General features: G+C 42.2%; 1 protein-coding gene across 2 annotated transcripts in view; it reads right to left on the bottom strand.

Moving 5' to 3' along the window:
• Positions 1–1,913: 1,913 nt before the first annotated feature.
• Positions 1,914–13,885, bottom strand: part of LOC137503165 (hemolymph lipopolysaccharide-binding protein-like) — a 45,485-nt gene continuing 33,513 nt past the window's right edge. For both annotated transcript variants that reach the window (XM_068230642.1, XM_068230641.1), the window contains one exon: positions 1,914–2,076. In XM_068230642.1, the coding sequence (XP_068086743.1) occupies positions 1,931–2,076 (146 nt within the window). In that variant the 3' untranslated portion in view covers positions 1,914–1,930. The remainder of the gene's footprint in view (positions 2,077–13,885) is intronic.

Genomic DNA, 13,885 nt, shown 5'->3' with positions numbered 1-13,885 from the left:
CAGTGATGCAAGCAAATGATTAGGCAATTTGCTGAATTTTGGTTGTGCTACTTTTGACTTGAAACCTGAAGTACGTAAGTCTTCTTGGACCCCCCGTAGTTACACTGGAGTACTTTCCAGTTGCGTTCCTTCCCTAGCTCTTCAATGTAACGCAAACTCAGATAACATCACCATAGCAAATGGATGGCGATAACAAAGACAGTCCGAAGTGCCGAAACACTGCCTACCTCATGGGAAAACTGGCCGTCATTTTCCAAACGCCAAGTGATTGCGGGTCTGTTGAAAACCACGCTGGGAATTGCGACTGCGGCAGAGCAAACAAGTGTTTCCTCCTCCGGCATCTCTCGCAATTAGTCAGATGACCAAACATATAGCAATTAAACACCTACGGCCTAAAGGATTCGAGATGGCAGGTATAGTATGTGTCTTCCGTGACGGCACATACTCCATCATCGCAAGTGTGGGCAGAACTCCCGCGTATCGTCGGAGTACACAATTCACCTACTCATCTCCATCTCCCGTCACTTTCGGCAGGTATGTTCAGTTTTGGCCATAAAGCTCGAGGTTGTGGCACACCATCTCAGGCGCCCTTCATGGAGATGGACTTGAGGAGTGCAGCAAAGCGTCTCCTGGGCCGTACAAAATCCATAACCATTTGAGTGACTGATCAACAGCATATGGCGTAAGGGCACTGGGATTCCAATTCCCAAGCCAGGTAAAGATTATGCCCAACAAATGGCCTCTGAAAGCTGCCTGTAGGGATGGATAATGGAAGACTTTTGCGGGCCTTCGATGAGCGAGGTTTCTTGACGTGTGTGACGGTCTGCCGTGGATCACAATTCAGGAGGCTGCTCCTCGGCATTAGCACTTAGTCGCCGTGTTTTATTTTTACCTGGGAATGTCTCAGAACGGTACCTGGTGGTATTTTCACCATAAAACAGAGGGGATTGAGGGGACTCCATGTCCCTCATGCGTTTTCCGGTTCGTGTATTACGTTCAAAATCATGGAGATCTTTACTGAGTGCCGCTCTGTTCGCAGTCGTTCCATCGCAGTGCGTAGACTATCAGCTCTACATTTGAGCTCCAGAATGATGGCGGTCCCTGAGTGAAGTGTCGAACGAGTCGAGAGACAGTAGAGAAAACCACAGTTGCACACTTCTATCAACAATGGCGTGAAACCTCAATGCCCACTACATATGCCAGATGGCCTTGTATTTTATAAAAGAAGGTAACCCATTACATGTCTCATAACTTTGTTGTTTTTAAGGGAAAGCTGAACTATACGTGTCTGATGACCTTGCTGATTTTCAGGGAAGGTGGAACATCATGTGTCTGGTGAGCATGTTGTTTTTAGAGGTTGTTAGAACATTACATTACTGATGACCTTGTTGTTTTAAGGGAAGGTAGAACATTATGTGTGTGATGACATTGTTGTTTTTAAGGGACGTAGATAATTGCATGCCTGATTACATTGTTGTATTTAAGGGATGGTAGAACTTTAGATGTCCCATGACCTTGTTGTTTCTAACAGAATATAGAATATCACATGTCTGGTGACCTTGTTATTTTTAAAGGAAGGCAGAACATTACATGTCTGATGACCTTACTGTTTCTGAGGGAAGGTAGAAAATTACATATCTGGTGACCTTATTGTTTTTAAAGGAAGGCAGAACATTGTATTTCTGGTGACCTTGTTACTTTTGAGGGAATGTAGAACATTACATGTCCAATGACCTTGATGTTTTAAGGAAAGGTAGAATATTAGATGTCTGATTACCTTGTTGTTTTTAAGGGAACCTAGAACATACACGACTGATGACCTCGCTGTTCTGTAAAGTTTCCCTGTAGTTAGTGTTGAAACAGGAGAAAGAACGTCACGACTTATTAACAAGTATCTTTATTATATATCAACACAGTACATGAGATCTGTTCACAGCGGGATCTCGCAGATGAAGGACCAGAGTACTGCACAATCGGTGTTCCACAGCAGACCTCTCCGGTGAGCAACGGCGCACTTCCTACCAGCTATGTTATCCGGTTCACCAGGCCACCACCAACTGCTGGGAGCAGGCTCACCTGAAACACAGGACACAAGTGTCGTACAGTAGATCCATAACACTTTATCTTTCTTCAGATTATCCCAGTTATTTCCGAGGTCACTGGAGCACCCCAGGCTCATTTTGGTTTTCGCCTCAGATTTACGGCCAGATGGACTTCCTGACAACACGCGCATTTCTGGATTAAAATATCAACCCAGTATAGAGTGGGATTCGAACCTCAGCCTTCAGGACCCCCAGTGGATTTGGGAGTTATTAGAGCATCCACGTTATCCCCTATTTGTCGTAAGAGGACACTAAAAGGTCAACCACTGGATCTCACCTGAGACCGTGGTTTGACGACCACGGTTCCTCTAGCTGAGCCTGGCATTTTCCCCACTAAATTCTTGTCAGGCTCCTCTCTCTTATCTTTCTTGTGCGACCTCTCTGGGTCAACACTTGTTCTAGTCCGACACCAATGGCCTTGGGAGTCTTTCATAATCACGACCGTCGTGGGGTTCTCTATCTTTCCGGTACCTTCAATTTTTAGAAGTGCCGGACCGCTTCTGATTAGTGCTTATATAGGATGGTCTCCCACTGGTATTCCTATTAAAACAATATTCACTGATGTTCTACTTGACTGCACTGTTAAGCCACCAGTAATCTTATTCTAAAAATAATTTCTATTGATGGCAAGAACTTGCCACGTGAGTGGTTCGTCAGACTGGTATTACATATTGCTATCATGAAGTCAACCAGGTCCGTGTAAATGAGATCGGAATATGTTCACAGATCCACGAATTGGAGCGATGTCAATTTTATCTACGCTTTTCACAGGCAGCTGAAGCACTTTGTGGAAATTTATGACGAAGTCTTGGATGTTATCTCGTGCTCTAGTTTTCAATCCGATAACTTTGATGTTACGAAGCTGGTACTTCATGTCGATACGCCGTGTGCTGCCAGTCAACTTCTTCCTGCACCTGGACTCTATTACGTGCATTTCCACTTTCTGTTCCGCTCTTCTGTATTGAATTGTATTCCCTATCATTACGCACCGCGGTATTTCTATTCTGATTTGATGTACTTATTCTTACAATTCTATTAATAAATAGTCTGTCCCTTATAAGACACAGTCATCGCTTTCGGTATATTTTCAACATTTTCAAGTTTCGTAATTCTTATCCGAGTGTTTTGAGGTTGCGAGAACATTGTTGTTTTATTTTCCCGATAAGTACGACCCCGTGGGTAGGGACCATATAATACATCCATGGTATTCCCTGCCAATCGTAAGTGGATAACAAAATGCGCCCCAGGAGCTCTTCATTTGGAGCGTGAGTTAGTGACCGTGGGGAAGTTAGCTGAGTCCTGGCATTACTTCCACATAATTTTGTCTGGCTCCTCACTTTCATCTATCCTAGGTTAACTCTTGTTCTTGTTCGACCACGGCGATATTACATTTTCGATACCTGAGGAGACTTGCATCTCCCCCTTCCCTTTCTTTAGCCGATACCTTCATCTCTCGAAGTGTCGACCCTTTTCGTTCTTTTGCTCCATTAGTGGATGGCTGCCCAATTTTAGTTCCTCATAAAATACAAATACCACCATACCACCACTCAATAACTGAAAACAGTAATAAGTAACAAATGCCGACATTAAATATTGACCGAGCTGCCTCACAGGCGATGAAGTCTTGTCGCTATAACGTACCACAGTGGTTCGAGTGATTGAATAGGCCAGAGAAGAAGTTGAAGTACATGCTGATGCTCCTCAAACCATGATCAAATCCACTATGCCTGGAGCACTGTCGTCTGAAGAAGTTTTTTATACATCTGTTGACCTAAAATGTCCACTTAGTAAGAATCGCGCCGTGCTGTCAGAAACTCACAACATTATAAACGACTAGTGCTGTACGACAAGTAATTGGAAATAAGAACCACACATGTTAATGTATTTATGAAACAAAAGACAGATAGTCGTTACCCCTGGAAGTACTGAACGCTGAAAGGCATAACAGTCCATAATGATAATGTATGTATGTATGTATGTATGCTAATAGTCTTTAATACATACTGTGGAGATAACATGGTTTGCATAGTGCAAATGATCCATTCACTGAGAGGTAGTATTTAACACTTAATAGTTCGAGATCTTGTAATGTGTAACTGGTGCCAATGATTCTCGTTTCCTCAGTAACTTTGTGTAAGGCAACAGAAGTGCCGTTGTAGCTATGCACATATTCACACGAGGGAATCACTTCGCAGAAATGATCGTCTGTCTATAACTGTGGAAACATTCTCATTATTTCAATATCATCCTGAATGACAAACAAAATAGGGATTTAATACATGAAAGATATGGCCAAGGTATCCTCACAGCCACCGATATCTAGCACTTGGCGTGCTGGTAGCACCTGGATATCGTAATTTGCCCTGCTGTGTTCCACTGAGTAACATCAGAGATAAACAAGACTCCTTCATGCGATGGTTTTCTAGGAGGTTCCTTCCCATCTGTAATTTTTCTACTTTCATTGAGCACGCCCACTGACGAAACTATGCCCATCCCGATCTGTCACCCGTAGTGCACATTTTATAACAGACACAGACATATCTAAAGTCAATACAAACCAGTGAACCACCCAAAAGTCAGCCGAAGTGAAGCGATGAGAATCATAATTGCGATGAACGAAATACACAAAGGCACAGTGAAAATATCACCCCCAGTGGAGTGATAGTGTCAGACTGTACTTGTTGGGAATACAGTGATGCGAAACGTGCAAGTCGCAGACTCAAAGAGCAACGGAGGTTGTAGTAGCTGCAATAAGGAAGCTGAAAAGGGAGCACAGTGAGATTCACAACAAATTCGAGCATTTTCTTTTATTATAACTGAGAAGAAACGGGAAGGAGATGGCTTCAAATATCACAAAAAATATGAAAATTCAAGCGCACCAGAAAGTAGAAACTGCTTCGGAAGGTGAAGAGAGCAAGTACATATGTATCGATTAGTTAGCCTGAGGTCAAGTGAAGACACCGCGGTTCACGTCTAGACGTCATCTGTTCAGAAGAAAACATTTCCGGGATCACATCACAGAGACTATTAGAACAGCGAAGTTGGCTTTTGTCGTCTTACTATCGACGATGTCACTACTTGGTCTGAGGTTCAGAAGGTTCCGTAGTCGTTATCAAGGATATGGATGACATTGCCACACAACTTTCATATGTCTCTGAAGTGTTAGCATCTCAATTTGTAAATTACTGTTCACGTTCGAGTACAGAGAGACACCATTGAGTTCTTGGCGATTACGACGAAGTTAGGAACACTACGTATCTATTATACTTTCACGACGAGACATGTGGGCACTTTTAATTAATTAATTAATAAGAGCATACAAATGCACATGGGGAAGTGTCGGTGTTTATTCTCTGGTATAATATAGCAGTGTTCTCTTGGGATTCTTGCAACAGGAGGAGTATTATTTGTCACACAAACTACACGAAGAGTCCTTGTTGGGTTCATGGTATTTCGTATTCTTGCATATTCTGTGGTGGTATCCACGTATCGCCAGGCTTGTCAGTGCAGAACGCACGTCGTGATTTCCTTTTGTCCATCCTCTATCAATCATGGCATCTGTAGACTAGAAATTCTCTTCTACATTCGTCCGCTTGTCTCGTCGGAGGGTCAATAATTATTTTCTTGGCTGGTTATGTGACATCTCAAGTCCTCATTGAAGGAGGTTTCTCTTGCAGGTTCATACGCAAGCCTTGAGGGCGCTTTTTGGCAATTCCGAGGGCTCATTTTAGGAAGCGAGCTTTTACTTTTTCTATTGTCTCTAGAAATTCCTAGATCAGTTCCAAGTCGTACGTGATAATTGGTACTATTTTAGCGCTGAACAGAGTCATAGCTCTTATCGCTCTTTCCCTGATGTGGATCCTGTATGACGTTCCTGTTGTCTCTAGAGTTAGTCCTAAGTATTTGTTCCTAGTAACATCTTGTCTTCGGTCGGTAACCTGCCCCTCTTCGGAAAACCATATGTATGCTTTTTCCTGGTTTATGACGAATTTGTTGTTTTCAGCTCAAATGTTCAGTTTGTTTAAGGCTTCTTTAAGGTCATTATCGGTCTGCGAACCTAGGACCATGTCATGAGGATATATATAGAGCGACACCGATTTCATATTTTCAATGGATTTTCTGCGTCCGATGTAGCAATGTTAAACAGGAGGGACTAACTGGGTCACCTTGAATTATTCCATTTGTTTGAAGGATTTCTTTTGATATACTTATCCCGTCGTTTATCGCTACATTGCTTTGTCATAGGAGTTTCCTATGAGTTTTACAATTGCCTTGTCTTCTGTCATGGGGTCCATACTGTTCCTGTCCACTATGTCGAATGTGAAGACTGTACAGTATTGGCCTTTGGGGTGTCTTAAGCCGCCCAGATGTCTTCCTGTAGACATTTTATAGCCTGTGAAGGTGATCGTTTACTTCTTAATCTGAATTGATACTCTTATATTTGATGGTCAGTGAAGTTCGTTTGTCCTTCTGATATTATACTCCAGAGCAATCCCTCGTTGTGAGATTGGTTTGTCGGCTTGTCCTTTCCTTTATATCATGTCTTTATTCTAAATTCCCTCCAGTCCTCGGAGATTATTCCGCTTTGTAGACATTTGCTGAACAAAAAGATCCATATATTTGCAAGGTGTTGTGCACTTCTTGAGACCGAGGAATCCTAATTCAGATGGTCTGAAGATATGAATACCTTATTTACATCAATAATTTAAAAAACTCAAGTACAAAACACACACCAAGGAGTTTCTCAGCGGAGGTTTACGAACACTTGGTCTTTGTCCACTGTGAGATGCATTCGGTACTTCTCAAAATCTGGTTTCCGTTTTGTCCTCACAACAAAGTTTTCAGCTCACACAATAGAGAACACCTCTCCCACATCAGGGAGGCCATCCGGCTGTAAAATTGTGTGGCCCCACCAGAGAGTAGATATGACCTCCTATGTGTCTCAGGAGGATGTGATGACCAAACAAGTGCTCTTTCATCCCCACCGGAATTGTTCATCATCTCTGAGTGCAAACGGTAAGGACAAGGCCACACATTCTACCAATCAGAAATGAGAAAATCTGCGACAAAACACAGGACTGCGTTTCTGCATTTGTGACGGAGATAAATCAGCATATTGGAGGAATATAAAGTTCTGGCTATGATGTAAATGAGACCTGGTAATCTGGCAATCTAGAAGTTGTTGCTTGCTGCTTGTGAGAACTGTTAAAGTCTGCGAAGGCTACTCAAATATTTTCACGTGTCAAAGTAAAGATATTCCTGCTCTGGCTCTGCTCAGTAATATCAATGACGCTGATAACGGTCATACGCGTATCCTTCTAGGTAATTCACGGCGATATATATCCTGAAACAGAGACAGCATTTACATACGGTCGTCATCGTTCAAAACCGTTCGTTATAATTATATAAAAATATTGTTTTCGAGATCATCTGAGCGAGTACCGAAAAGTACATTCTAGCCGTAAAAATGGAAATATGGATATTCTAAGCAAGTTTCTGGGCCCTGCCTCACGAATTACTTCAAGTGATTCAGAGAAAATAAGGAAATGTTTAGTAATAAATCGGTAAAACACAACGTCAACTATAAATAGAGATCGGAGTAACTGACAGCTGCTGGTGATTGGTAGTGTGTGTGAAAAAGAGAATTATAAAATATGACGACAGGCGGTACATTTAAACAGGAAGCGACACAATCTTATTCACTCGGGCTGTTTGTCTACGAGCTTTACCTGTAATACTTATCGTCGCACATGAATGTGTTGGTGATCAAGAAACACCCTGTACTTGCTAGTTGGTAGTGACATTTCTCACAACGAGAACTCCATGACGAGGAATTTTTATTAAATAGGATGTGCATCACTAAATGCAATTCACTTCCCCTACGCGATGCAGGAGCATTCGCACCCGTTTCCCAGTTGATAGACCGTCTGATGGTGAGAGATATTTCGAAGGCGTTTTTGACGGCTGCTTCGTTGTTGAACCTCTTTCGTGTCCAACCATGACCCCAGGGTACTGTTGTCGTGTGAGTGACTGCAGTCACGTCCTAGTACTTGAACTATGGGCAACGACTGAGGGGACGAGTACGTTGTACTGAGAGTCGGGAGTAGTATTGGGCACCTCGGACATATTCTGAATCATGGCGCTCCTTGTGCTCAAGAGGCGAGGACTATACAATCAACCGTAGGTCGCTAACTTGTCAGAGGAGAGACGCTCACTTGGACTATGTGTAAGTAGATGAGCAGCCTGCTTCACATAATTTACCGAGCTGAGAATATTTTAATCAAGCCTCCGGGAGTAAAGGATTTCCAATTAGTTTTGACAGTGCAGGATTCTTTGGAAGCAAAGAAGTGAAGGAAATGGTATTCGATATTAATCTATCAACCCACAGTAATGGGGAAAACATAACAAATAAAGTAGAAATGGGCGAGTTAGGAAGAGTTAGGAAATAATGATATTTCGGCAAGCCGTGATAACGATTAAGGGACAGGAGGAAATCAAATGCTTTTAACAAGTGTTGAAAAAGGATGGGCAGTTTATGATGTACGGAAAAGGAAAAAAAAATTTGGATTAATCTGGTAAACTCATAGTACTTCCGAACAGATAATGGTACAGGTGGATGGAATATAAGAGGAAGTATTCATCTTGACGTCGCGAACCACCAAGCTGACAGAGTAATAAAATGAGCCTGGAAAGTTAGTAAAGGTCCTTCTGATTTGACGAAAGCAGTAATTGCACCTATTTGTAAGCATGAGGACTGCTAGAACCGTCAAGGTGTTTCAACGACACTGATGATGGTGATTCCTTCGTGCACCGGGCAAGGTATTCACTAGTATTTTTGGAGGGAGAAACCAATAAATTTCTTTTACTGTGTTGGATGAGACCAGTGTGGTTTCAGACCTCAGAGGGGTTTTCATGGTCAGGTCTTCAGTATTCGTCACATAAGTAAAAAGTGCTATGATATGAATAGCAAGTTTTGTTTTTGTTTCGTAGATCTAGAGAAGGCATATGACAGAGTACATCAGGGAAGGATGTCAGCCACACTGGGAGAATATGGGATTAAGCCTAGATTATTGGGAGCAATAAAACTCACTTATGTTGACATTGAAAGTTGATGGTAGAACGAGTTCTTGATTCAAGGTACTTACAGGGGTGGGATCAGTGGCGGCTCGTGAAAAAATCGTCCTACGTGCTACAAAAAAAAGCTAAATACGCTGTTTTAAATCTGCATATTGCCATGATGAACAACTCATACTTCAAACTTGGTACTACTACTACTACTACTACTACTACTACTACTACTACTAATAATAATAATAATAATAATAATAATAATAATAATAATAATAATAATAATAATACAACTTTTCTCACAATTTATAACTCAGAACAAACAAAAACAACATTAATTTGGAAGCAGATGAATTCTTCGACAACTGTCTACGAGATAAATAATTCATTGGAGAAATATTGTTTTTACTAACCTAATGGCGCAACTTACATCAGTGCAAATAGAATCGTGGGAATATAGATCCCCACTAAGAACACTAATTTAATTTCACTTTATATACACTGCAGTGGATAAATAATTTGATAAATCTTGGTATAAACTTTAGCACTAACACAATGACAGAAAAAACACGCACCAGTAATATAACTGCGAGATTAAAAACCGCACAAAGCAACTGAAAGAGCTGCCAACTGATTCATTGAGACCTCCCCTATTACCAGAGTAAATGTCCGGCTCCATGGCTAAATGGTTAGCGCGCTGGCCTTTGGTCACAGAGATCCCGGGTTCGATTCCCGGCAGGGTCAGGAATTTTAACCATCATTGTGTGTACGTGTTGTCGTCATCATCATTTCATCCTCATCACGACTCGCAGGTCGCCTACGGGCGTCAAATCAAAAGATCTGCATCTGGCGAGTCGAACATGTCCTCGGATACTTCCGGCACTAAAAGCCATACGCTATTTAATTTCACCAGAGTAAATTACATTGTAATGCGGGATAACATTTAGGGTCAGTCAAAGATTCTTTGACTCACCTACAAATTCCTTATTTTTGACACAAAAGGAAGATGGATATTTTAATAAGCATGTGTGAGATAGATTGCCTCCACTTACGCTTTACTTTCGAACCCAGACGATGCTACTCTCTAGTGGCAGATTCGCTTACCACGTTCAACATAAGCACGGCCGACTGGATCCCTCGCTGCGCTCCGGGTAGCAGGAGACATCGAGTAATTCTACCCCCTTGCGGGAGAGGAAGTAACTATAAACGGGATCAGTGAAAGTTGATCCCGGTTTACGGTATACTCCGCCGGCTAGGGGGAGTGTTGCAAGCTTGGCTGCGCCTGCGTATTGCTTCCTTCAGGCTACAGGCAAGGGCTCACTTCACATGAGCACGAGCCTTGTTCCCCGGGAGAACGGCGCTAGGTGTTCGACAGATCTCGTCCTGATTTGCACAAAACACAAATTCATATCGTACTCAAAACAACGAAAAAGCACCAGGATAATTGTACTGTACATAAATAATATTCCTTACAGTTCCAAGCTACGTGCTGGAGCCCGGTAGCACGTACTGACCGGCCGCCACTGGGTGGGATATGGCTGCAATCTTCAATGTTGTTGTTCATAGTTTACAAGGATCATCTACTGGAAGGTATAAAGCGCCAGGGATGCGGAAATGTCGTAAGCATTTTGGTGTTAATGGCAGACAGAGCTGAAATCCTGCAGTCTAATTTCTTGGAAAATAAAATAGGTGCAGTGAGTCCGACATTAATATTGGCATTACCAAGAATAAAGAGGCTGCCTGGCCGAGGCGGAAAAGGCGTACTCGGTTCGCCCTGAAGGACGTGGGTTCGAATCCACGTCAGAAAGTCGTAAAATTTAGGAAATTAGATTTCCAATTCCGGAGGTGCATATGGCCCTGAGGTCCACTCATCCTACATCAAAAATGAGTACCAGGTTAATTCTTGGGGTCAAAGGCGGCCGGGCGTAGAGCTAACAACTCTACCCCATCAAGTGCCGAGATTACGAATAGTGGAAGTCTTTACCTGCCACCACTCCCAGGGCCTTCGTGGCCTGTACGGAGATGTCTTTGCTTTTTTTTATTGCCAAGAATAAAGTCATGTCTGTTAGTTAGGAAAGTTTCGAGAACTGAATGTCAGGTCGGAGATACAAAACTGGAACTTCTGCCAGGAAGCAACGTGCAGCAAAATTAATGCAGTGAGCTCTTGTATGGAACGGTCTGTTTTCAGGAAAACTTCGCTGTGTGGGAGTGCAAGCTGGGAGGACTCTGGATATCTCGTCCATACGTTAGTTGTAATATACTGAAACGGGAACGCCCTACGAGCATTCACGTTTCATTCTTTTATTAAGAGGAGCTCGCTAATACCCGGCCGTAAGCATTTAAAACTTGCGCCGAGCGCACAGGCATAGTGGGAACTGCGAGCAAGTTCGCGACGTTCTAGAACACCGGCCAAGGACAAACGACGTCACGCAGAAGGTTCCTGCGTGTTCCATAGTATTGCTGCATGAACGAAATATAATATCAATATTTCAATAGCGTCACCTTGCAGGCAGGAATAATGAACGCTGCTAGCCGAAATTTCGTGTCAATCGGTGTGAAGATGGCCAAGATACAAAAAATTCTTGGGGCCCACATGTGTAGCCACGCCCACCGGCCTTCGGCAATATAAGCGAGTCGCCAGCCTGGGGTAAAGCAGAGAGAGTGTGCGGTATGCAGCGGCAGTGTGCTGAAGGCAGAGAGTGGAGTGAGTCGGCAGTAAGCCGTAAGTTCAGTGAGTGTGTGCAAATAAGCACGTCACGACATAATTCGTCTCTCGGTCCGGCTGTATATTTGAGTTCATTTAAAGACTGTGTTCTCGCATAAACTGTGCCAGCTTTGATTTCATTTAACGACTGTGTTCTCGCATAAACTGTGCCAGCTTTGAGTTCATTTAAAGACTGTGTTCTCGCATAAACTGTGCCAGCTTTGAGTTCATTTAAAGACTGTGTTCTCGCATAAACTGTGCCAGCTTTGATTTCATTTAAAGACTGTGTGAAAACAGCGGTAGTGTTTCTAGCCAGCCTTGATTTCATTTAAAGACTGTGTTCTCGCATAAACTGTGCCAGCCTTGATCTCATTTAAAGACTGTGTGAAAACAGCGACAGTGTTCCTAGCATAGACTGTGTCGACCTTCATTTCATTTAAAGACTGTGTCTATCCGTTGAACTGTGTTACGACATAATGGAACTTGGACTGTCATTTATTTCAACAAGTGTATTGTGCTGATGGAGTACAGTGCAGAGACTGTACCCGGTAAATTTAATTTTCTTTATGAAGTGCTTAATCACTGCACCTCGGAAGGTCCTAGATTGTTTTCGTTTGTTTATTATTCCAAATACGATAATTCCTTCCATCTTATCCTCGTGGAACTGTGACTCTAACTTTATCCTTGCTGCTAAAGTGCGTTCAACATCATTGACTGTGGGAACTATTTCGGCGTGCTTCGCCTTAGAGAAGTGTCACACCAGTGCCCCATGACGTCAAATGTGGAAGCTCCACATTTCCCCGTTCCTGCCTCAGGTTCGAGTCATCAACACTAATACAGAGAAAACACCAACGACGGAAGACAACGCCGACGCCGACCGCAAGACGACGCAGCCGCCGCAGGACGACGTCCTCTCCACGCCGTCAGGGACAACCCCACGATTCAGCTGTAAAAGGTGACATAATTCTTTGCATATCTATTGAATAAACTGAAGGATCCACTTAATCATGAATTTTTTTTTTCACTACCCTTCTCTCTCACTCTCTTAGCATGGGCCGTACACGCCTTGTCGTTCCTCATGCTCTCCGATAAACTGAAGTACGGGCGTTCCTGTTACAGAGAGAACGTAGTGAATAGTGGCACCCGTGACTTTGGGGCCAGATTAAAGAGAGTAAAGTGATAAAAATTAACTTTGAAATCAGTGATATCTTAACTTACCAATTCAAATAAAAGTGCATAGTACGTACGTTAATTCCAGTTCAGTGAATGTGTTAAAATTTTACGAAGTTCAATTCAATGACTTTGACGAAATTTTAAACTTTTGGCACAGAACTCTGATTAAGTTTATGGCACAAGTGATTATTATTTTTTTTTCTCTTTCTCTTGCTATGTAAAACATTTCAGGCATAATATTTATGCACAGTCTTATATAAATTTTGATATTTATGTCAGTGAAACATTGAACTTTACCATTGGACAATAATGGTGATATTTAATTTTATGCACAACTGTTTGATATTTATGTCAGTGAAACATTGAACTTTACCATTGGACAATAATGGTGATATTTAATTTTATGCACAAGTGTTTGATATTTTGTGTTGGTGAAATTTTGAACTTTACTATTGGACAATAATGGTGATTTTACGTATGAAGTGAATGATTGTATTTTCTGCATTTTGTGAAAATAACGACATTAATATGGAAAATATACTAGCTGCCATTGAGGTTTTAAAAATCAGTCTAAATGACAAGATTACGGAAAGTAACACTAATCTCGGGCGTAGGATTGCTGAATCTAACGCGGCCTTGGAAAGTCGTATGGAAGACACTAAGGCTAGTATAGGTCAACTTAGGGAGGCTAATGAAGTAACTAATCGTAATATCACTCAACTAAGGGAGGCTAATGATGCCAACATTGTAAAATTGACAGAATCTGTTGATCAAAAGTTTGCAGAAGTTAATAATAATTTGGAACGTAGGCTCAATAGTGCAGGTGCCGAAATTGAAA

The sequence above is a fragment of the Anabrus simplex genome, chromosome X (genome assembly GCF_040414725.1).
Source record: "Anabrus simplex isolate iqAnaSimp1 chromosome X, ASM4041472v1, whole genome shotgun sequence".
Classification (NCBI taxonomy): Eukaryota; Metazoa; Arthropoda; class Insecta; order Orthoptera; family Tettigoniidae; genus Anabrus; species Anabrus simplex.
Note: the sequence above shows the minus strand (reverse complement) of the source record. Positions and strands in the feature narration are given on the sequence as shown.